The sequence below is a fragment of the Engystomops pustulosus genome, chromosome 3 (genome assembly GCF_040894005.1).
Source record: "Engystomops pustulosus chromosome 3, aEngPut4.maternal, whole genome shotgun sequence".
In the NCBI taxonomy this organism is placed as follows: Eukaryota; Metazoa; Chordata; class Amphibia; order Anura; family Leptodactylidae; genus Engystomops; species Engystomops pustulosus.
Window position 1 is genome coordinate 147,365,639 of NC_092413.1, and position 25,032 is coordinate 147,390,670.

Sequence of the window (25,032 nt, forward strand, 5' to 3'; positions counted from 1 at the left end):
ACATTTCCTTTTCATAGTCTCTTCTATGCTGTGAGTCTGTATGTGGAGGAAGGGGCAGCAAAGGGGAACAGAGATACTGCCCCAGGAACAGCAGTGTAGCTGTGAATTATGGAACTATTATGGGTTATTGTCACACTGACTTTTGCTCTTTATTGTCAAGGTAAGGACTTCTTATTCTTTATTATCCTACTGCTAGTTCTGATAATTTGAATGTTTTAGGACTTACCACCTATCAATAGAACGTGTTATGACTTATCTACTGTGTCTTGTCTTATGAATAGAACCTTCAATTCAAGTTTTTACTTATTTGTATGTTTTATGTCTTATCAATATTATCATTTGTAGGCATTTGTATTAGATTTCACATGCATTGGGTTCAAACTTAATTTATGTAGGATAATAAGGAATTTATTGAGTTTAAAGATATATATATATACACAGGGTCGCCATACCAAGACAAATTTGTTTCCCATGGTGTACACATGGTATAGTGTTAGTATAAGTTTAACATTATCACTGGACCTGGCCTGTAAAGAGAATGTGACCTCACAATGCCCAAGAGTTTTTAATCTGATATTAAGTGCATACAAACTAATATATAACATAGCCTGTTACACAGAAATTATTATATTAGATAGGGACAGAACCAATCCCAAACTTACTACATAGATACATAACAGGAACCAAGCTGAATACATATAAATGTTACCAGAACCAAGTTTTCTACATAGAAATGTTACCAGAACAATAAATACTATACAGATACAGATACAGGACCAGCACCAAAATGACTACAGAGATATAGGTACAGAATCAAGATCACTACATAAATATCTTAGCAGAACCAAGATTACTCCTTAGATGTCAGAACTTGCAAATTGCTTCCAGAACTACAGAACTGCCTCTGATTGACAGCTCCTCCTCAAGATCTTTCCTTGGGAAAGCTGGGTGTGAGTTTGAACTCGTTTTGTCTGCATCTGTAGTTTGAGTGATGGACGGCTGAACCAGTAAGTGTTGGAGGCAGTGTCCATTACTCGCCTTATATTTTGCCCAGTCCCTTCAGAGGGTGCTGGTTATTTAGTCTTTTCTCTGCTCTAGTGCTTTTGTCATTTTGTGGTTGCGGGTCTGTGTATTTGACCTCTGCTACATGTAACAACCATTTTATTGCTATACCTTTGGTGTCATCTTGTTTTTTACCCGCTTCTTTCCGACTACGTCTGTATCTGTTGGTTGTCCATTAGTGTCGTGTATCTCCTGTGTTACCCCGATTCCCCTGTCCCAGGTATGTTTGGTTCATGCTTGACACTTTTCTGTAGTTTCTAGTTACCTGTCCGAGTCACATTTGTGGCGCACACTGCACTAGTCACCATGCTACACACATTTCTGCACTGAAGTGAGCGTTCCGGTGCACAGTCGGACCATGCAACACATTTATCATGCAGCGTCCAACAGAATTGTGTCAACATGCTAAGTAAAAGGTGCACCAAAGAAAAGTTGGTGCACTCTGTCGGAGCAGTGCAGAGGGCGGCATGAAGAAGGTGAGACACATCTCATGAATCTGGTGCACCCTGCACAATCCACAGGCAAACTGCATCTGGAGCAGTTTTCACTGTTTATGATAAATGTGGGTAACTGTCTGACGCTGAATGATAACTATGATGTAGTATAAGACTGTAGTATAAGGTGAAGATAATAGGGAGTCACAACACAGAGTATATGCTACAGATTTATGAGTAATACCAGCAGTTACTGTAAAGCTTGTGACAGATGACGCCTTTGATCATAGGACTTTTTCTTTTCTTTTTCTACCTGGCCACCATGTGTGCTTCTTCCAGCTACCAAGCCTGGCCATCATGTGTGCTTCTTCCAGCTACAATTCATCTCTACAGATTTAGCAACAATTAGAAACTTCTGTTCTGCTATTCTTAAAGAGATCACTATTCGGCCCCTACAGTAACCAATATAGCAGTACAGTGACAATACAGTGACATTGCCCAAACCGTAGTACCCAATATAATAACTGTGTCCCCATAGTAGACACTAAAGTTACAATGCTGCTACTTTATTTGTTAGGCCAGGGACACACATTGCAGAGTTGCCACTGTTCTTCCCTTATCAATGACTAGCAGCATGAAATATATTATTAGCTGGCAAATGGTAAAAGTCAGTTATTGGGCAGAAGTGAGTCTGATAACCCCATTGCCTATTAAACCCTTGAAGGGGTTGTCCAAGATAAGTTCTTTATTTTGAGCCCCAGAGCAACACTTGTCTGTGGGTGTGGCCTATATAACGCAGCAGCGGGGGCTTCCTGTTAATGTCTGCCTCAGTGATGGGCCTCTGTATGACCTCTGCATTGATAGGAGGTGATGCACTACATTGGAGAGAGTTACAAATGTAACAAATGCAAATTCTTGTTTGTTTTTGTCTTGATTTTATTTTACCCACTGGGACACACATTTAAAAAAATCTAATCCTGAATAACTTTTAGTACATACAGTGTAAAAATTGTTGTTTGGTATACTTGGTGCATCTTTAGATGTTGTGTCTTTCTTTATCCATATAGGTTCTACATTAGAAAGTGAAGAGGGACATTTACTTAGATACCTGTTCCAGGAGAAAGGTTACAGGAAGGATCTCCGGCCAGTGGAAAACCCAGATGACACAGTTGATGTATATATTGCTTTGACACTTTCCAATCTTATCTCACTTGTAAGTCCATATGATGTGTTGCCATCATTTTACCATTTGAGATTCACAAGTGGTGCTTTATGATATTTTAAATGTATGTCATGCATAACCATGGAGTAGACGCTGGAACAAAGCAAAGATTATGTAGAATGACAGGATGGCATGAGTAGATGCTGAACCAGTGAAAGAGTTTGGTCCAATATTTAAAGTTATCCATTTGCAACAGGCAGGGCCGATTCTAGCATATTTGCTACCTGAGGCGAATATTAAAATGCTACCCCGTCCCCCCACCCCCGGCTCCCTGTTAATTAAATCCTTAAACTTTACTAACAATTAACAACCCTACAGACAGCTCCCTGACACTGTGTGACTGACTACAGGTTCGGGGAGTCATTAGTGGCATCTAGTACCTTAGAGATGACAATCTCTTCCATCAGTAGAACTTTATTCTGGGTTCTCCAATCCATAACATATCACTGCTGAATTCACGGCCTGATATCTTCAGCTCCGTGCAGCATCTCCACCCGGCGTCCCTAAAAATACCACAGTCACTTACAGTATAAAGTCTCCTGGATAACAACACTGGGCTCCTAAATAATATATACCCCTCACAACACAACTGACCGCACTCTCCACACATACAAAACATCCCTTCACTATATAGGGATAAAATCTTGCCCCACATATACAGTCCCCTCCCAGCTTAGTAATATACTGTATCCCATATACAGCCCCTGCAGCTAAGTTATATACTGCACCCGATATACAGCCCCCCCAGCTTAGTAATATACTGTATCCCATATACATCCCCCCAGCTTACTGATACAGGCAGTCCCCGGGTTACATACAAGATAGGGTCTGTAGGTTTGTTCTTAAGTTAAGTTTGTATGTAAGTCGGAACTGTATATTTTATCATTGTAATCCAAGCCAGAACTTTTTTGGTCTCGGTGACAATTGGATTTTAAAAATGTTGGGTTGTCATAAGAATCAATATTAACACTAAAGCTTCATTACAGACACCTGTGATAACTGTTATAGCTGTTTATTGTAGCCTAGGACTAAAGTACAATAAATTACCAATATCCAGAGGTCCGTTTGTAACTAGGGGTTGTATGTAAGTCGAGTGTACTTAAGTAGGGGACCGCCTGTATACTGTATCCCATATACATCCCCCCAGCTTAGTGATATATAATATATACAGTACCCACCAGTATAAAATGATTCTGGTCCCATATAATATATATAGCATCCCCCCCAGTATAAAATAATTATAGCCCCAAATAATATCTATAGCATCCTCCCCCAGTATAAAATAATTATAGCCCCAAATCCCCAAACAAAATATACAGAACCCCCCCCAGTATAAAATAATTATGGCCCCATATAATATATACAGCACCCCCCTAGTATAAAATAATTATAGCCCCAAATAATATCTATAGCATCCCCCCCAGTATAAAATAATTACGGTATAGCCCCAAATAATATAAATATATATAGCATCCCCCCCCAGTATAAAATAATTATAGCCCCAAATAGAATACATAGCATTCCATCACCCCCCCCCCCACCCCAGTAGAAAATAATCCTGGCCCCATATGATATTTATAGCGCCCCCCCAGTATAAAATAATTATAGCCCCAAATAAATTACATAGCATTCCATCATCCCCCCCCCAGTATAAAATAATCATAGCCCCAAATAATATATATATAGCATCCCCCCCCCCAGTAGAAAATAATTACGGTATAGCCCCAAATAATATAAATATATATAGCATCCCCCCCCCAGTATAAAATAATTATAGCCCCAAATAAAATACATAGCATTCCATCACCCCACCCCACCCCAGTAGAAAATAATCCTGGCCCCATATGATATTTATAGCGCCCCCCCAGTATAAAATAATTATAGCCCCAAATAAATTACATAGCATTCCATCACCCCCCCCCCCCAGTATAAAATAATCCGAGCCCCATATGATATATATCCCCCCCCCCCAGTATTTTATTAGCCACATTTAATTAATTAAAATACATGAAAAATAATAAAATATATACTCACCTGCAGGCAGCTGCTCCCTCGGCACGCGGCTCTCCTGTAAGCCGCGGCTCCGCACAGTGACACAGGCGGCGTGACGTCATGAAGCCTGTGTCACTGATTAGAACGGAGCGACGCAGCTGCCAGAAAGGCGCCACATATAAATCGTGCCTGTTTCTTAAAGAGACATGCGCAATTTATTTAGCTGGTGGGCGATTCGGGCATTAATGGACGCCCGAATCGCCCACTTTAGAGCGGCAAATTTCGCCGCCCTTTACAGGGACCCGCATTCTGCCGCCTGAAGCAAGATTTTCATCTCGCCTCATGGCAGATGCGGCCCTGGCCACAGGATCTAAAGAGTGGAGATTCTTATCGGCCTACCTACTACAATTGCAGAAAATGAAAACAATGATATACATAAACCCGGAGCTGGAATCAAGTGTATAACTAGTACTCATTCTAATGTCTACATTAAATGCACGGACCCCAGTACATGAGTTATAGTGGACAATCCCCTTAAAGACCTGTCTACATTTCTAGAATACTAACAAGCTGTATATTTATTGCAGAAAGAAGCAGATGAAACACTTACTACCAACGTTTGGGTCGAGCAGGTAAATTAGTGACTTTTAGGAGGCTTTTATCTTCAACACTTTTACTTTCATTTTTTTTTTTTTTGTGACTTTTAATCTTGTTCCACAATTAAAACGCCCCTCACTACAACAATCATACACAGATGAGATCATATAGATAAGTCCACATAATTATCAGATCTTACTTCAGGTTCCATTATCTTTGATATTGAGTTTATTGTACAGAGCTTTAATTACAGATATTCTGTTCCCACACATTGACATGGTCATGCCCTGCCTCTTGGGTTATTGATTTTATCTACCCTTCATCTTGTGTTCCATTATGTCCTTTTATTGGGCAACTAAGGGAGGGTGTTGAAATGAAAGGGGTCACATGATTATATTTCAATCATTTTATTAAATTTTCAGTAACACATGACTCAGTGATGATGAACAAGATGCGTGTTGAGTCAGGCCTTCACCTTGTGCAACAAGATGATGTTATGATGTTATGTTTGTCCTCAGCTCTTAGGCAAGAAAAGATCTATCATGCATAAACACCACTTAGAGTCCAACCTGTGAGGGAGAGAATGCGCAGATATCATTCCAGGGGTAGCTCAGAATTCCACCCCTGGTAGCTGAACCCTGTGTAGAGAAAGCTTACGAAAACACCACGGCTGTCCACCACCAGGGAGTAAGATACTGGTAAACTAGGGCTAGCATGCCAACAGTCTCCCTGAGGCCTATTGCTCTATTAATCGGTAAAGTGATACACCACCAGACAGGACGCCTGCACACATTTTGGACAGGACGCGTGGAGGGTACAAGACAAAGAACACAGGGATAACACTGAAAGGAGACCGGGGAGGGAAAATGCAGTGGAAGGAGTGTAATGTAAAGGGTGATACATGGACTATGTATCCATTCCTGGCAGGGTGCCCGAGTCTAAGAGGTTTTTGAATCTCCTGGAAGAGCATCCAGGGCTTCCACAGCTTTATGTGTTTCTCGGTGGTGTCAAGGGTGTCTGCCATTATTTCCTCCATGCAATAAATGGACAGGAGTTCTTGGGCCCAAACGGAGATAGATGGAGGTGTAGCTGTGCAGAACCTACGGGGGATGACTGTGCGGGCATCTATGAGGGAGAACCTCAGGAGGCTGCTTTTCTGTTTCTGTATGGTACCTGGAAGGATAGAGAGCAAACTCCGGAGTTTTGGGGGATAGTGATCCAGTAATTTCGGATGTCACCTCAAATGTCACCTGGTTCCAGAAAGGAATTATTTTATGGCATGTCCACCAAACTTGTAGCATGTCACTGCTATCCCTTTCACATCTCTAGCATGTGTCCTGAATCGAGGGGTAAATCGAGTGTAGTAGGGTTGGGACCCTATACCATCTGGAGAGGATTTTATAATTTCTCTCTTGAGCACCGCAGGAAATTGAGAGTTTGTGCCTTGTCCCAGTCTTTAGGAGATAGAGGGATGTTCAAGTCAGAAGCCCATTTGTCAAGAAAGGGCGGAGGTGAACCATCCGATTCTTTTATGATAAGGCCATAAATCAGTGATATGCAATGCTCCAGAGGGAATGCTGTGCGGAACAGAGTCTCAAAGGGTCTGAGTGGGGCATTAACCCCTTAAGGACGCAGGGTTTTTCGGCCGATTTCTCGCTCTCCAACTTCAAAAATCCATAACTTTTTCATTTTTACGTGTACAGACCTGTGTGAGGGCTTATTTTGTGCGTAACAAATTTTACTTTCCCGTGATGTTATTTATTTTAACATGCCGTGTACTGCGAAGCTGAAAAAAAATTCCAAATGTGGAAAAATTTTTAAAAAACGTCACGTGCGTCACATTCTTGTGGGCTCTGTTTTTACGACTTTCACTCTTCGCTCCAAATAACACGCCTACTTTACTCTTTTGTTCGGTTCGATTGCGGTGATCCCAAATTTATATAGGTTTTATTGTGTTTTAATACATTTTCAAAAATTAAACTAATGTGTACAAAAAAGAAAAAAATTTTTTTGCCATCTTCTGACGCTAATAACTTTTTCATACTTTGGCGCACGGAGATGTGTGAGGTGTCATTTTTTGCAAAATGAGGCGACGTTTTCATTGCTACCATTTTGAGGTCTGTGTGACATTTTGATCATTTTTTATTTCATTTTTTATGTTATGTAAAAAGGTGTAAAAGTCGCATTTCGGACATTTGGGCGCCATTTCCCGCCTCGGAGGTCACCGCCGGCCGTAACCGTTTTTATATTTTGATAGATCGGGCATTTAGGCGATACCTAATATGTTTGTGATTTTTGCTGTTTATTATGTTTTATATCCTTTCTAGGGAAAGGGGGGTGATTTGAACTTTTAATATTTTATTATTTTTTTTTATTTTTTAAACTTTTTTTTTTCTTTTTTTTTTTCACTATTTTTTAGACCATCTAGGGTACATTAACCCTAGATGGTCAGATCGCTCCTACCATATACTGCAATACTACAGTATTGCAATATATGGCATTTTTGCAGGTCATACATTACAATGAACCACTGGCTCATTGTAACGAACCTGCATAAGCCATGTAGCCTCGTGTCAAAAGAAGACCCGAGGCTACCATGGTAACCGATCGCCGCCCCCCGATGACGTTCGGGGGCGTGGCGATGGGAAAAAAGATGGCGGCGCCCGCGCGCCGGCGGCGTTGAGAGGGTTAATAGCCGCGATCGGTGCAAACACCGACCCATGATTATTAGCGGTGGGGGTTTTGTGCAAAATGCAAAAACCCCCACCTCTGTATGAAGAGGACTCAGCCTGTGAGCCCTCTTCATACATCCCTTATACCTCTGTGCCGTAGAGCTACGGCGCAGAGCGTTAAGGGGTTAAAGGCAGCTGCGGTCCCTGGTTGTTTGAGGAAATCTCCCAGTTGAGTCATTTTCAAACATGAAAGTTTTGAGGATGAAGCTAAATCCAGTAGCTCCGCATGAGACAGGATAGGGTCTTTCCCCAGGATATCATGCATGTGTATATCTTCGTGGCTGGAGCGGCCTATGAACGTGGTTCTAGAGAAGGCCAGTTGGAAGTCCGGATTGTGAAACAATAGGGTAAGGGGGCTGAAAGGTTGGGAAAGGATTTCCCGTTGGACTAAGGATCTCCAGAGTTTTAGGGTTTGAGCGAGAAACAGTGTTTGGGGTTCTATCTCTACCTGTTGGGAGGACACCTATGTTAGCACGCGAATAGGTATCGGGGAACTGTATTGTTCCAGTTGTTCCCATTGCTTGGTATGTAGGTGGTAATGCCAGTCTATTAACCTCACCAGTACTGTGGCCTGATAGTAGGTTTTGAGATCAGTTAAGCCCAATCCTCCCGCTGATTTTGGTTTCATCAGGATCCGCCAGCCAGTACGAGGGCTGATGAAACGCAGGATAGCTGTACATAGGCATGTGAAGAACGAGGATGTTGGGGGGCTCCCTGAAAAAGGTAAAGAAAGCGGGGCAGAATATCCATTTTTATTACATTAATTTGACCGAACAAGACAGTTGTTTCCTATTATAGTTGGTGATGTCCCACATAGTGCGTTCTAATAAAGGCAAGTAATAATTGAATATATATTAAAGAGATCCGTGATGTAGGGCGCCAACAAAATGAAAAATTATCTTTTACAAGCTGGATATCGTCTGCCTGAAGGGAGATATTCAATGCCTCAGACTTATTGAAGTTTATTTTAAAATTACTCAGCTGACTATAGGTTTTAAATTCTTTGAGGAGAGATGGGAGTGAGATCCTTGGTTGAGAAATATAAAGCAAGAGGTCGTCTGCAAACAAAGCCGCATTATATTGACGCTAACCAACATGGACGCCATGTATGTCACGATTGTTTCTAATAGCGTTGGCCAGGTGTTCTATTACTATTACATTAAGGATGAGGGAGAGGGGGCATCCTTGGCGGGTGCCATTTCCAATATGTATTGGAGCAGAGAAAAACCTGTTTGCTTTGACCCTGGCCGTTGGACGATTATAAAGGGCCAGGATTCGTCCCAAGAATTTAGGTCCCAATCCTAAGTGGGAGAGGGCCCTGGACAGGAAGCCCCAATATACCCTGTGAAAGGCTTTTTCTGTCTATTGTCTATTGACAAGAGGCAGACGAGGACCAATTTTTTCTGAGCCTGTGCCATTAAAAGAAATATTTTGTTCAAGTTATCCCTGGCCTCTCTACCTCTGACAAATCCCATCAGCCAATATCTTGGAGTGCAACTTCAGGTCCACGTTTAAGAGAGAGATAGGCCTATAGCTGGCCATTGACAGAGGGTCTTTATCTGGTTTTAGAAGGATGCTGATGTTGGCCTCCAAGGACTGTGGGTGAAAGGCGACAGTAGGGGAGATGGCATTGAAGAACCTTATTAAAATTGAGGGAGAGCCTCTCTGAATAGCTAATGAAAGGCTGGGGAGAAGCCATTATGGTCGGGACTTTTCCCTGAGGGGGGCATTGTTAATGGCAGTAAGAATTTCCTCTGAGCTGAAGTCCGATTCCAACGCCTCAATCCCGTCCTCATCAATGGGGGGCAGAGCCGTGTCTCTGATATGCGTTTCTATTTTCTCCAACGATAAGGCTGGGTCAAGATCCGCTAGCTGGCCCTTTATATTGTACAGCCGGGAGTAAAACAAGCCGAATTCCACACTAATATTAACCAGGTTGTTCGTGATGGTACCCTCAGCTGTTTTGATGCGGGGGATATGTGTCAATCCGGACTAGGTGTGTAGAAACCACGCAAGTGGGCGCCCACATTTGTTTGAATGTTCGTACAGGTGGCTTTTAAACTACATACGCTGAGCCAGAGATTTCCTGTCTAGTAGAGCCCTAATCTCATCTCTGTCAAGTCTGTCAGGTCCTCAGAGGTTTGGTTGGCCTTATGTCTAGATTCTAAATGATACATCCTCTGTAGTATGGAGTTAAGTTTGGCAGAATTTTCCCTCTTCAGTCACAACGCCATGTTCTGTGAAGTGGCTCCGGAGTTCGCATTTAAGAGCCTCCCATTTCATTGGGAGGCCTTCCAGACAGAGATCAGGAGTAAGTATTCAATGGTGCTCTTGACATCCCGTACACAGAGTGCGTCCTTTAACAGATGGTCATTCAGGCGCCAGGACCACGGTCGCTTAGCAACTGAGGGACCGACAAGTAGATTGGGGCATGGTCCGACAGAACAATATTACCGATAGAGGCCATTGGTTCCCAAGAAAGGGTTCTGTGCTGGATAAGGAAAAAGTCTATATGACTGTGCAAATCATATCAAACGGGGAGTAGTAGGTATAATTTCGGTCCATAGGGTGTAAGATCCGCCAGACATCTACTAATTGGAGACTACACAAATCCTTCCTAAGGGAGCTCAGCTGCTGCAATGGAATATGACACTTCTCCAAGGAGGTGTCAAACCTGATGTCCAAAGTGAAGTTAAAGTCTCCGCCTAGCACTAGCATCCCCTCCGAAAACACCGACAGCTCATGTAGTATCTTCCTGCAGATACTATTACGGTTAGGAAGATATGAAAATCTGTTCAAAGATTTGCAATTTAATAAAAACAAGTCGCTCGCCCAGGACAACATGTGGGAGGGAGCGATGGACAGCAATCGACATGCCCCCAGATCGTGAATAAGGATTGCAGCTATGGAACCAGGTGTCGAAGTATCGATCTCTAATCACTGGGAGTGGCCAGTTTTAAAGTGTGTCTTCTGTAAAAATAAGACTTTGACACCATATCTGTGCATGCCATAAAGAATTTTGGATCTTTTCTGTGGGACATTCAACCCCTGTGCGTTCAGAGACCCAAGTTTCACAGTCACCATGGGTCTAAGGCGGTGTACGCGCAAGCCCCAGAGGGGAACTAGCAAGCTAAGGTGGGAAGGCAAGCGAGTTGCATACACCCCCCTTTAAGCTGTAGTTGAAAATAAGTTAAGAAATGTGAAATGAAAGCCATCTAGCACTAAGGTAATATTTGATCCTCCAACAGAACCCCTATTATTGGCTATATAAGCTAAATAACATGTGATAAACTAAACTTACAGGGGTAAGGTAATCAAATACCCTCTGCTTAGAATGTAATATGTAACGTGTTATAGAGAAGTGACTACCCATAACTACACTTCCGGCCCAGAACTCAGATGCGGGGGCCACATGTTTACTTGCAATATGACGATCCAGTGGTGGCAGTCCCGATCTCTGGTCCGCTTAGGGACGTGGGGCTCTCGGTGGTTGTGGAGACGCTGGGCATGGGGAGACCGCTCTACCACCCCTACCCCCGCGACCCTTGTGCCTGGGAGGTCTAGCCAGCAGCGGAGGAGGGGTCCCCCCCCCTCTGAGACCCTCTTGAATGGGAAGCCTTGGTCATTCAGTTATAGCTGGAGCTATAAATCCCAAAGTGGCAGAAATCCCCAGAACATCCATTGGATGTTGCAGGGTGTATCTTCTGGCCGAATGGCAGATGTGCAGGCAAAATGGGAACCCCCACGAGTAGTGGACATCTCTGCCTCAATTCCCCCAAAGAATGTTTTGAGCGCCTTGCATTTGAGAAGGGTAAGAAGTGATAAATCTGGAAGCAGCTGTAGAGCTACATCCTGGAAGACAACTTCTCCTGCTTCCCTGGCTTTGGACATGATAGCATCTTTGAGTTGGTACTTGTGGACCCTGCAAATGACATCTCTTGGAGGATCTCGGACAGCAGGCTTCGCTTGTAGGGAATGGTGAGCTCTGTCCAACTCTAGGGGTGTGTCTTCTGGGACCCCGAGTACGGAGTTAAAGATTTGCAGGGTAACACTGTAGCTGAGCTGTTTATACCGTTTCAGGCAGCCCTCACACCCGAATGTTTTTGCACGACCTCTATTTTCGGTGTCATTCAATTGATCAGCTAGAAGCTGGAGCTGGAACATGAGTGTGTGGCCAGAATAGAGGCTTGGTTATCCACTCGCTCACCTAGAGTGGTCTGGTTATCTTCAACAGTGGTAACCCTGATAGCTATTCTCTGAACATCTTCTCGCACCACGTTTAGCTCCGCAGTATGACTACTCCAGCCTAGCCACATAACTTTCCATGTCCTCTCTAGTGGGAATTAAGCGGAGGTGTGTACGAAAAGGAAGAGCTCTCAACTCGGCTAGGGCGCCCAGTTCTTGTGTCAACATCATTTGTGGCTGATGTGGAGGCGAGAGCGAGCTGCTAGGGCAAGGTGACATCATGAGGTCCAAACCTTCCAGACCCTGAAGGGCAGATGATGGGATAGAGGAAGGCGGAGGTACGGCCGCTGGGGAGCCCCCTGCAGGTGTGGAGGGCCATTCTCCCCCTTGCGACGGGCACAGAACTGGGGAATGCAGGGTCTCATATGAGCACCTTGGTTGGGGCAGCATGGGTGGTTTGGGGTGTGCCTGGGATGTCCTGGGTTGAAGTGTCCATGATGTGGATGTGCCAAACCAGGCCTGGTGGTAGGGTACCCAGAGGGGATGAGTGGCTGTGAGTGTCTGTGAGTGCCATCTCATAGTAGACCTCCGGAGGATGATCAGAATGCAGGCTGTGATGCAGAGCATAGATGGCACCCCCAGGGGCAGAGACCCCCTGAGGTCCCACTATGTCCAGCGCCCAAATCTCCTGTTGCTCCCGGCCACTGTGGTCTGGCATCACCTCATTTGCCGTGTGAGTTGCTGACGCTGGTCCTGCGATTCCAAGCCCAGGTGGCTGCAGCTCACCTGCCCCATGGTCTTCTTCGAGATCCGTGAGCCTGCCCTGCTAGTCTCCTCCTCAAGGTAGTGCAGCTCCGGAGATGTCGGGCGCCTTCCATCTTGCCTGAGCGGTTAGACTGAAAGCGTGTGGGATTCGCCGGGACTCTATGCAGAGATGCGGCTTCCTCTTTCTTGCCGCCGCCGGGAGTGTCGGGTGCCACCTCATTCTCCCCCGCGATGTCCTGGATGGGCAATGTTCGGGAGGCTCGTGCTGCGGCCAGGCCATTTGCCATAGTGGAGCCTTGTGGTGCAGGTGCGGGAGCCACGGTGTGGTTATGGGGGTGCTGGGCGCCTTAGGGTCTACTCTTCTTTTGGGTCCCATCTAGGGTGTCAAAAAGTGCTGGATAGCAGAGCTGCACAGCTAAAGCTGGGGGTTAGAGCAGGAGTTAGCCCAAGACACGTCCATTCACCACCATAGCTAGGCCACGCCCCCGGGTCACATGATTATTACTACAATATATTGAGCTTTTATTTTATGGGCCACTAGAGCAAGAGTGGAGGAGATGACAATATAATCTTTAACTCTTTTAAGATCCACAATAGATTATTACTGTATTTTTCATAACTTTCTTTTCAGGAAAGGCACAGAGGACTATTTGTTGGCTCTGAAAGGTCCTTTGTTTGCATGCTAATGTACTTGAAATAGGTTGATTCATTTCGTATAACCATGTGCTGGGAAGTAGACAGGTGAGAGGAGGTCTGGTCTCCCTATTACAGGGCCATCTGTACTTATGCGTTAGAAGCCCTGAGAATACACCCCAGTCAGCTATCCCATTTTGTACAGGATAGATGCATTGTTGATTGATCAACCTAACTATGATTTGGGGTGGAATAAATGGATGATTCCAGGAATGTTATAATAAGAATATGAGCATCTGTGGTATAGAAATAATATGTGATGTTTCTGTAATATCATTCTTCTTATGCTCTTTTAACAGGGCTGGTATGACACACGACTGTCATGGAATAAGACAGAGTTCTATGGCATTGATATACTCCGAGTTACCCCAGACATGGTGTGGCAACCAAAACTTATCCTGGAGAACAAGTAAGGATGGCCATTAAAGGGCCAAGATTCTTAAATATACTCAGGATAACAAAATAACACATTCTCTTAGTCACAATTTTTACAGAAATACAGCAGCGTTTCACAGATATAATTCCAACCTGCCTCTATCAATTGTATACATTTGTATAAAGTTTCGGTTGCCCATGATCCGACCATAAAGCTTCTTATTTTTATGGTCGGGCAGATTCTTCTCATGAATAGCTTATCCTGTCTGCAGGATGCAGTGTGCTCTCTGCCCCTCCCCCTCCATTACAAGATGAGCTCACACACAGACACTTCCTGCTCGCAAGCAGCCTGCACAGACTTACTCTACAAGCTACAGGCAAAATAAGATCTATATAGCAGTGGAAGGAGTTATAGCAGAGCTAACTGTGTGTGTGTGTTTAGCTTAGTGCCATTGTGTGTTATATGGTGCAGTAGACAGACCCAGATGAAGATATTGGAAGTTCAGAGGTTGCCGGCACTTATACTAGTAAAGGTTCCTCAGTCCAGGTTCAGATGAGGATCTTTTATTAAATTTTGCAATGCGTTTCGGCTCGGGAACCAAGCCTTCGTCAAGCATACCATTGTGTGTTATATGCATCTCATGGATCTCAGCATCTCTCATCTGTGATAAGATAAGATAATCCTTTATAATTCCCACAGTGGGGAAATTCACAGCGTCACAGCAGCAGAGAGAGTACAGTACAAACAATGTCAGAACAATAGTATTAGGGGTAAATGAACAAAAAGAAAAAAAAGATAAAAGACAAACAAAAAAAAGAAGACAAGCAATCATCAGCAGTTTGGTATTCAATGTGTGGATGGGACCTGCAGGGACTTGTTAGGTGCTGGGCACAGGTTACTTCTGTTTGGGCCTTGTTTGTTGCACAGCCTAATAAAAGCAGGGAGTAATGACTTATGTTAACACTTCCTTTCACACTCGGGGTGAAGCAGTCGGCAGGGCCGGTGCTAGACAAAGTGGGGCCCTGGGCAAAACTAAAAGTGGGGCCCCAAAATAAAATTTTATGACCAGTCACAGTCAGTAAGAGGCTCCCTTTAGTATGGTAAAACAAACTGTAATATGGGAGAATTATAGGAGATAGATAGATGATAGGGAGAATGATGGGCAGCGCGGTGGCTCAGTGGTTAGCACTACAGCCTTGCAGCGCTGGTCAACATCTGCAAAGAGTTTGTATGTTCTCTCTGTGTTCCTCCCACACTCCACAAAATGACTGGTATGTTGAATAGATTGTGAGCATTATTAATTATAATTATTATGATAAAAGATAAATGTGAAAGATGATAGAGATTTCTAGATGCAGAACTATAACATAGTCATAGTATATATACAGGAGATGGATGAGAGATAAATACAGTAGAAGAGAAATAGAAGATTGATTGAAAAATAGATAGAGAAAAAGCGAGATATATAAATGGTCAGATTATATGAGATAGATAACTAGACAGATAGATATATAGACCGGAGATAAATGATGAGCATCCTCACCCAGGAATTCAACCAAGGGGGATTAACCCTTTCACCACCAAGAATTTCTGGATATTTTGTCGCGTTATCGACCACAGCAATTTTTACAATTTGACGTTTAAAAAATAAAATTTTTCCCCATTTTCAAAATTGCATTAAAGAGTTTGTAGATAGAGGCGCCTTCATGCAAATTTGATTCAAACTGAAACATTTTATAAAAAATACTTAAAATTTGAACTTTGATGGCAAAAAATGTGCTCCAAACCGAAAATATTTACCTTCACATCTCCTAAATGTAATAGATGGACATGTGTAGAGTTCACAAATGTCTCATATTGATACGTTCACATAAATAAATCATCATAATATCACTAACACTGTAATAACCAGGTATCTGCTTTTCAGCAAGAAAATTTAAGACAGTCACAATCTGCAAAATATGGCAATAAAACAGAATAAAAAGTAAAGGAGCCATAAAACCTATAAAATTTTGAAATCCAACAACCAGGCCATGCATTTGGCAATTAACATTCAAAATTGCCTCTAAAATATGTACAAATCCAGATACTTATATATAAAAAATATAATTTCCTAAAACAGTAAGATGTGAGGGGATCATACATACTCCACATGTGGATAGTCACCAAATTATGCAGGAAAGGGAACGTTACACCCACAGGGGAAACCAAACTATTTGTGCAGAAAATTGCACTGAGCATCACACAGATCTATTATTGTATGCTCCTTACACAATGGTCACCCAAATAATAACTATATATCCATAAACCCCTCTAATGACATAATAACAGTCACTTTTAGATGTTTGCCATTGTATTATCTGCACCATAACAGAACCCTCTGCGCTTCATAAGAATGTGAGTGAGAACGTCATAACATGGGTGTAAATAATGGAGGATGGTGTGTATAACAACTTTATTCCAGAACATGTGGGTGTTTTTGGTGTTGCATATAACTTAATGGACATGTTCTGGGTCATGGTGTTAATATGTAGCGACATCAGGCGAAGAGGATCGAATGTTCATCATATCAGTCAATTTTTGCAAATAAAAAAAAAACTGGCACCAAATAAAAGGCAATAAGAGAGCAGGTGTGTTCTTAGATAGTTCTGCATAGAGAAGGGTTAAAAACATGAATATTAGATGATATTATTCCTTATCAGAATGTAGTAACATATAAAGTGACTATTTCCATTATCTGTGAGGTGCAGCAACTCCTGTGTGCAGCAAATTCTCCCTGTATCCTGATGGCTAAGAATCTGGAGGGGGGACACTTCAGGGGGCTGTATCTCTGGCTCTGTGACACATAGAACCTCACTTCTTTTTTCCTATGAAAGAAGAGAGCCTCCTCTTTTATATAAATGTGTTTCTAAGTGTCAGGAAAACGGAGATATTAACTGTTAAACTGCTGTTGGCAGTGATTTTTATTTATAAAAATGGCACCTGATATTCTCACTTTAAACCTGAATATCTCTGGATCCATAGCACCTAGAAACAAAATTCAAGATTCATTTGAAAGAAGAGATTCTCCTCTTCCAGGGGACAGGGGGCCCTGGGCAATTGCCCACTTTGCCTACCCATAGCGCCGGCCCTGGCAGTCGGTAACTAAAGATGCTCCCCAATGCCACCACAGTCTCATGCATGGGATGGGAGCTATTCTCAATAATCTGATTTCACCTATCATATTTCACCTGATCTGTCTCATCTCTCTTTTTCTATGTGTCAGATACTAGTAGAATGTTCAGAAACTAAATGAAAATGTATATAAAACGGCACTCACTTTTCTCAATCCACGATTCCTTTATTCAAGCGTTAAAACATCAGACATCTGAGGACGCCGGGGTCCACAAGGTAACAGCCTGTTTCGCGCGTATAGCGCTTTGTCGAACCTCCTCGTCATGTCCAGGACTCCACCCTTATAAAAGCCAAGGGGGAGGTGCCTGTATCATGGCGAGCAGTAAAAGTTACATTCATTAGTCCACAACACAATGTAAACTACAGTGCAATGAGTGGGTATGCATCAGACATAATTTTCACAGAAATACACTCAAGTCATTTTTATCATTAAGTCCGCTCGGACCCATAGCCCCCGTCTTCATAATCCATCTTGCTTCTTCTCTTAGCAATTCCCTCTGACGGTCCCCTCCCTTTGGGTTATTCCTCACATGTACAGTTCCTGAAAATTTCAAAGAATGTGCATTACCACAATGGGGAGCAATGACATGCTGAATCAATCTTGGGGAACCTTTTAGGGTCGCAATAGAGTTGCAATGCTCCCGGAATCTCACAAACAGGTTACGTATGGTTTTACCAATATAAAAATGTTTGCACGGGCAAAAAATTACATATACAACAAATGGTTAGCATTTGATTGCAAAAATTACAATGTCCACATCTAAAGTTGCCTTTTGGGGTACATGTATCTAGCCATGTTCCCGTAGGTGTACTGAAGCGACTATCAACCAATAGACTTCTAAGGGTTTTACTTCTTCTAAAGGCTATTATTGGTTTTTGAACCGCTAGTTCTTTTAAGTGTGGATCCTGTTTAAGAACACCCCAGTTTCTGTTTATGGCCGAGCGGATCTCCGCTTCGAAAGTATTATACTTGAAGGAAAAAACAAAGCGATCCTGCTTCTTGGTGATATTTCTACTTCTCACTTTCCCCCTCAGGGCTTCTTCTCTCGAAATGGAATAGGCTCTCTGAGCTGCCCCATCCACAATATGTTTGGGGTACCCACGTTCCTCACGTCTCCTCATTAATTTTGTAGCCTAGTCTAAAAAGGTGGAATCGTCACTGTTCAATCTACGCAGTCTGAGGAATTGACTATAGGGGACCCCTGATTTTGGATGTTCCGGGTGAAAACTTTTAAAATGCAATAAGGTATTGGAGGAGGTAGGTTTCCTGAAGCGTTCTGTTTTCAAAGAGGTATCCTCAATGGTGATCAAAACATCCAAAAATTCCAGTTCCTTATCCCCAAAATTAGCTGTGAAGAACATATTGTATTCATTAGTGTTATTCAAAAAATTTACAAATTCAGCAGGTTGCTCCACGGAGCCTCTCCACACAATGAACACATCATCCATATATCTGAGGTATGTATGTACATACCTCAGATAAGGGTTTGATGTGGAATACACATGTTGTTCCTCAAGAGCGGCCAAAAATAGATTTTCCAGGGCACAGGCAACAGGGGTCCCCATGGGCGTACCACTTTTCTGGACGTACCACCTATTGTTAAAGACAAATGCATTATGTGCTAGTATGAACTCCAATGATTCACAAATAAAGTCCACCAGTGTATCCTCTTTGGCAGTATTAGTAAGAATCCTTCTAATGACTTGTACCCCTAACATCTGTGGGATTTTTGTATACAAACTTTCCACATCTATTGATGCCAAATGAAAGTGTTCCTGCCATACAATATCTTCAAGTGCCAAGAGGAACGAATTGGTATCCTTTATGTATGAAGGTATGTCCTGCAACAGTGGTCGCAACAACCAGTCTATATATTTGGACAGGGGTTCCGTTAAGGAACCAATTCTTGCCACTATCGGGCGACCCGGGGGTTCTTTTAACCCCTTGTGCACTTTAGGTAGAAAATACCATGAGGGATAAGTTGGGTGTAATGGCAGTAGTTTTTCTGCAAAACGCTCAGAAAAGATTCCTCTTTCCACCCCTGTTCTCAGTAATGTTTGTAATTTTCCCTCAAACCTCGTGGTGGGATTAGCGGACAAAGGGATATAGGTGTTCACATGATTTAACTGTCTCTCCGATCCTTTAACGTAATAGTCCCTCGACATCAGTACCACATTGCTCCCCTTGTCTGCCGGTTTTACCACTATGTTTTTTTTTTGACCTTAGCCACTTGAGGGCGCAAGATTCCTCTTTAGTAAGGTTAGAAGGAATGCTTGGGTAAATGAGCGCAGGAAGGTCACTAAGAACTTTATTCTGAAATTCATCTAAGTGGCCGGCAGACAAAGGGGGGCAATATGTAGAACGTATACCACCTCTAAAAGGTTCATTTGCTCCCAAAGATACACAGGGGGTGTCATCCTCATCTGAACAGTTACCTAAATTAGACAACAGAAATGCATCCGACATATCCTGAAAATAGGAATCTGTAAGTAATGGACGGGTACTAAAGCCCAAAGGGCCGATCCTACAGGAAGTTTCTCCCTGTTTCGGGGTAGAAGTGGGGAACTCAATTTTATTATAAAAAACTTTTTTTAAATTTAAGCGAAGTAGTGCTTTAAAAAGATCTACCTCGAAGGAAACAGGGTCGAAATTCTCCACAAAATTTAGACCCTTTTCCAAAAGTGAGACACATGCATGATCCAATACATATTGAGTAAGGTTAATGACTTTCCTACCCGGGTCTTTAATGTGTGAATGAGTCTCTATTTTCTCCAGGTGACATGCTTCCTCTTGTGAGGACAGCTTTGGAAACCTCTTCTTTCTCGGTCTCCCTCTCCTGGTTCTTTTCCTAGGGACCGCATTGTCTATACAGTTCACCTGCGTTTGTGCAGCCGCTTGTGAACTATCATCCGACACACTGGAGTCCGACTCGGTTGTCCAATAATCAGTTGCTTTGTTCTTCCTTCTGTTTCTGTTTCTATTGCCATATGGAGTGGACTCAGTTCAGTAGTAACAAGCGTGTACTCCTGTTCATTCCGTTTAAGAACTAATCGCATCAAGCTGAGGGAATGTTGTAAATGGAGTTCCTCCCACTCCTTGATGAATACTTTTTTAAAGACGACTGTGAGGCGTCTTTAAACACGCGGAAGCCTCTTGGTGTTCGATTATTAAGACTATATGAATGTAGGGAGCTATTCGTCCAAAATAATCGGACTTCCTTTTCTGCAAGTTGAAAAATTTTTTGTTCCAAATTCTTGGTGCTCAGCAACTGAAGTGCATCCTTCTCATTACATTTCTCAAAGAACACACCGGCGTCCTCTCTGCCCTGGTTAAACGCAGCCTCAGCTGTGGCTACACTGGTACCGCATTCCATTTCCGTCATGCTGTTGAAGATATTGTATGGCAGGAACACTTTCATTTGGCATCAATAGATGTGGAAAGTGTGTATACAAAAATCCCACAGAAGTTAGGGGTACAAGTCATTAGAAGGATTCTTACTAATACTGCCAAAGAGGATACACTGGTGGACTTTATTTGTGAATCATTGGAGTTCATACTAGCACATAATGCATTTGTCTTTAACAATAGGTGGTACGTCCAGAAAAGTGGTACGGCCATGGGGACCCCTGTTGCCTGTGCCCTGGAAAATCTATTTTTGGCCGCTCTTGAGGAACAACATGTGTATTCCACATCAAACCCTTATCTGAGGTATGTACATACATACCTCAGATATATGGATGATGTGTTCATTGTGTGGAGAGGCTCTGCGGAGCAATTTGCTGAATTTGTAAATTTTTTGAATAACACTAATGAATACAATGGGGCAGATTTATCAAGCTGTCTTAAAGTCAGAATATTTCTAGTTGCCTGTGGCAACCAATCACAGTGCAGTCTTCAATTTACCAGAGCTCATGAATATTTTAAAGGGGAGCTGTGATTGGTTGCCATGGGCTACTAGAAATATTCTGACTTTCAGACAGCTTGATAAATCTGCCCCAATATGTTCTTCACAGCTAATTTTGGGGATAAGAAACTGGAATTTTTGGATGTTTTGATCACCATTGAGGATACCTCTTTGAAAACAGAATGCTTCAGGAAACCTACCTCCTCCAATACCTTATTGCCTTTTAAAAGTTTTCACCCGGAACATACAAAATCAGGGGTCCCCTATAGTCAATTCCTCAGACTGCGTAGATTGAACAGTGACGATTCCATCTTTTTAGACCAGGCTACAAAATTAATGAGGAGACTTGAGGAACATGGGTACCCCAAACATATTGTGGATGGGGCAGCTCAGAGAGCCTATTTCATTTCGAGAGAAGAAGCCCTGAGGGGGAAAGTGAGAAGTAGAAATATCACCAAAAAACAGGATCGCTTTGTTTTTTCCTTCAAGTATAATACCTTTGAAGCGGAGATCCGCTCGGCCATAAACAGAAACTGGGGTATTCTTAGAAGTCTATTGGTTGATAGTAATTTTTGCAATCAAATGCTAACCAGTAATTTTCTACGAATGGGTGGTGTTACACATGAAGTACATGATTTCATAAACTGTAGATCGTCATTTGTTGTATATGTAATTTTTGCCAGTGCAAACATTTTTATATTGGTAAAACCATACGTAACCTGTTTGTGAGATTCCGGGAGCATTGCAACTCTATTGGGACCCTAAAAGGTTCCCCAAGATTGATTCAGCATGTCATTGCATCCCATGGTGGTAATGCATGTTCTTTGAAATTTGCAGGAATTGTACATGTGAGGAATAACCCAAAGGGAGGGGACCGTCAGAGGGAATTGCTAAGAGAAGAAGCAAGATGGATTATGAAGACGGGGGCTATGGGTCCGAGCGGACTTAATGATAAAAATGACTTGAGCGTATTTCTGTGAAAATTATGTCTGATGCATACCTACTCATTGCACTGTAGTTTACATTGTTTTTAGTGATAGAAAGGTGGATGTTAGGAATTCACGGTAAAAGAAAGTTTTATTAAAAACAAATTTTAATAAATGAATGTAACTTTTACTGCTCGCCATGATACAGGCACCTCCCCCTTGGCTTTTATAAGGGTGGAGTCCTGGACATGATGAGGAGGTTTGACAAAGCGCTATACGCGCGAAACAGGCTGTTACCTTGTGGACCCCGGCGTCCTCAGATGTCTGATGTTTTAACGCTTGAATAAAGGAATCGTGGATTGAGAAAAGTGAGTGCCATTCTGTTCTTGGACTTTCCACTACTGGTTTCTATTCTATTGGGAACAGAGCACCACAATAGATCCCATTATACCAGCAATTGGAGAAGGTACCGTCCTGTGCTATTGGGGAGAGTTCACACTATGGAGAGACTTGGGTAGTGCCTGTTCTTCTGCATCTTTCTATATTTGAAAATGTAGATAAACCTGGGCCCTGATAATCTAAGCATATTGTCAGCACACAGGGATCATATTGGGGCTCATTTACTAAGGGTCCGCGGACCACACTATCGTCGGATATTCCGACGATTTCCGATTTGTGCTGCATTTAACTGGGGATTTTGGCGCATGCCATCAGATTTTGGCGTCAGCTTTCTTGTGACACAAATCAGGGGGCCGTCCGTCAGACAATCCGACTGATTCGGACTAAGCGCGGGATTTAACATTTAAATTATGTCACAAGCCAAGCACTTACATTCAGCGGGAAGAAGAAGGTGAAGTCCGGCAGACCTGATCAGGGAAGCGACAGATGCAGGATATCAGGCGCACGCTTATAGTAAATAGCGGCAGCCAGGGCCGGCTCCAGGTTTTAGTGGGCCCCTGGGCGACAGAGCCTTAGTGGGCCCCATCGTGGGCCGCCCTCCAGTGGCCACACTGCCCCCCCCCCCCCGCGGACACACTGCCCCCCCCCTGCGGGCACACTGACCCCCCCTGCGGACACACTGACCCCCCCATCCCCCTGCGGACACACTGACTCCCCCTACCCTAGCGGACACACTGGCCCCCTCCCCCTCTATACACAATGACCACTCCTCCTCTCTCTGTATACACACTGACCCCCCTCCCCCTGTATACACACTGACCCCCCATCCCCCTGTATACACACTGACCCCCTCTGGGAAAAAGGGCTCACCTTTCCTGGTACCCCCGGAGCAGCGCGGGAACAGCTGCCTTCTGTCTTCGGCCTGGGCCTCCCATACGCGCCGGCCCTGAAGCCGGCACACGTGATCTGATGACATCATCATGTGCACCGGCTTCAGAGCCGTCGCATACCATGCGGAGCGCAGCTTCGGGGGAACCAGGACAGGTGAGTTTTAGATGCTGTCTCTATACTGCGCTCCCGACCAGCGCAGCATAGAGGCAGAAAAGTAATTGATCCGGATGGTGATAAATTGTACCAGTGTCTTATAGCGACACTGGTACAATTGATCCGGACCCCTCCAGCACCCCGGGGTCCCGGCACTCGCCCGGGTTGGCCAGGTGCTGGCGCCGGGCCTGGCGGCAGCTGTGCTTTCTCGTCGTGGAGTGACAAGAATATATCTTACCCGTCCCTGCGAGAAATATTGTAAAGTAAATGGGTAAAAATGATCTTCATCATGTAAACATCACCATGGGGATTATAATTTGAGAACTTTCGTTCATGGGCAAACTGTGACACAACAGAAATGTGTTTTAAAAGCCAAATGATCCAGGAGGTGTCTTTTAACATAAAAATTAGAATAAGTAAAGCTTGGCACGCATGGTGATGCTGGTTGGTACATTGAAAACAGGGAGACAAACAATGGCTTTCTACAAATACCTTGCACAGCGGTGTATTAACAGCCATTTCTTTATGACTCTTTATTATTATATCTTTTTATATTTCCATGCTTTTAGCAATAATGGAAACTTTGAGGTGGCCTACTATAGCAATGTGCTTATACATGAAGATGGATACATGTACTGGCTTCCTCCAGCCATATTTCAAACTCCTTGCTCCATCAACGTCAACTACTTTCCATTTGACTGGCAAAACTGTTCTCTCAAATTCAGGTAATTATTGTGTTATGGGGTTTTTAATGGAATGTCACCTAAATTACTTCGGAACTAAAATGGAAATATTAAAAGTGTAAATTCCATAGATATGGCCCTTCTACTAGAATGTTTTAGTATCTGGTTGCATTTTGCATCTTTGGATATTTTGTATTCACTCAATACACTTTTAGACTGACCAAAGGGAAACCTGTCTCCGTTGCTATTAAAGACAGAGATACATCTGTGCAAACCATCTATTGTTTTCAGCAAAATGATATGGTCAGTATTATAAAAGCAGAGTTGGTTAGACATACTGTACTATTTAGAAATTGCTCTTGATTTTCTCAGAATGACATTATGGTACAAGGATTTATTGTGTGTGCATGTGTTTCTAGCTCCTTGACTTATAATGCTAAGGAAATTAACCTGCGGTTAAAGGAAGAAATTGATGATGAGACTACAAGAAACTATCCAGTGGAATGGATTGTTATTGATCGAGCAGCTTTCACAGGTAGCCATATATTTCTTTCATATTTTTTTTCTCAGATAAAGATATTGGGTATGAACATTTGTGTAACTTGAAGCTGCTGGGCCCCAGTGCAAAGTCTGTGCTAAGCCCCCCCCCCCCCCCCCACTATAATGTATGGTATATAGTACTAGTCTTCTCGCCCTCTCAAGTTACACCCCTGGGTATAAAGATATAACATGCTGTTGGCCTTACACTGGCTGGGCTTATTGACAATGCTGGCTGAATATATATAACATTCGGCCGGCACTGTCAATGAGCCCGGCGCGGCCGCAGCCACTGTCAGTGCAGTA

The 25,032-nt window shown here is 43.1% G+C and overlaps 1 protein-coding gene across 1 annotated transcript in view; it reads left to right on the forward strand.

Annotated features, from left to right (window-relative positions):
- CHRND (cholinergic receptor nicotinic delta subunit) overlaps positions 1–25,032 on the forward strand; it is a 38,424-nt gene continuing 13,392 nt past the window's right edge. Inside the window, exons 1-6 of the mRNA XM_072142483.1 lie at positions 1–160; positions 2,564–2,709; positions 5,298–5,342; positions 13,982–14,091; positions 24,076–24,231; positions 24,609–24,724. Coding sequence (XP_071998584.1) covers positions 109–160; positions 2,564–2,709; positions 5,298–5,342; positions 13,982–14,091; positions 24,076–24,231; positions 24,609–24,724 — 625 coding nt within the window. The 5' untranslated portion in view covers positions 1–108. The remainder of the gene's footprint in view (positions 161–2,563; positions 2,710–5,297; positions 5,343–13,981; positions 14,092–24,075; positions 24,232–24,608; positions 24,725–25,032) is intronic.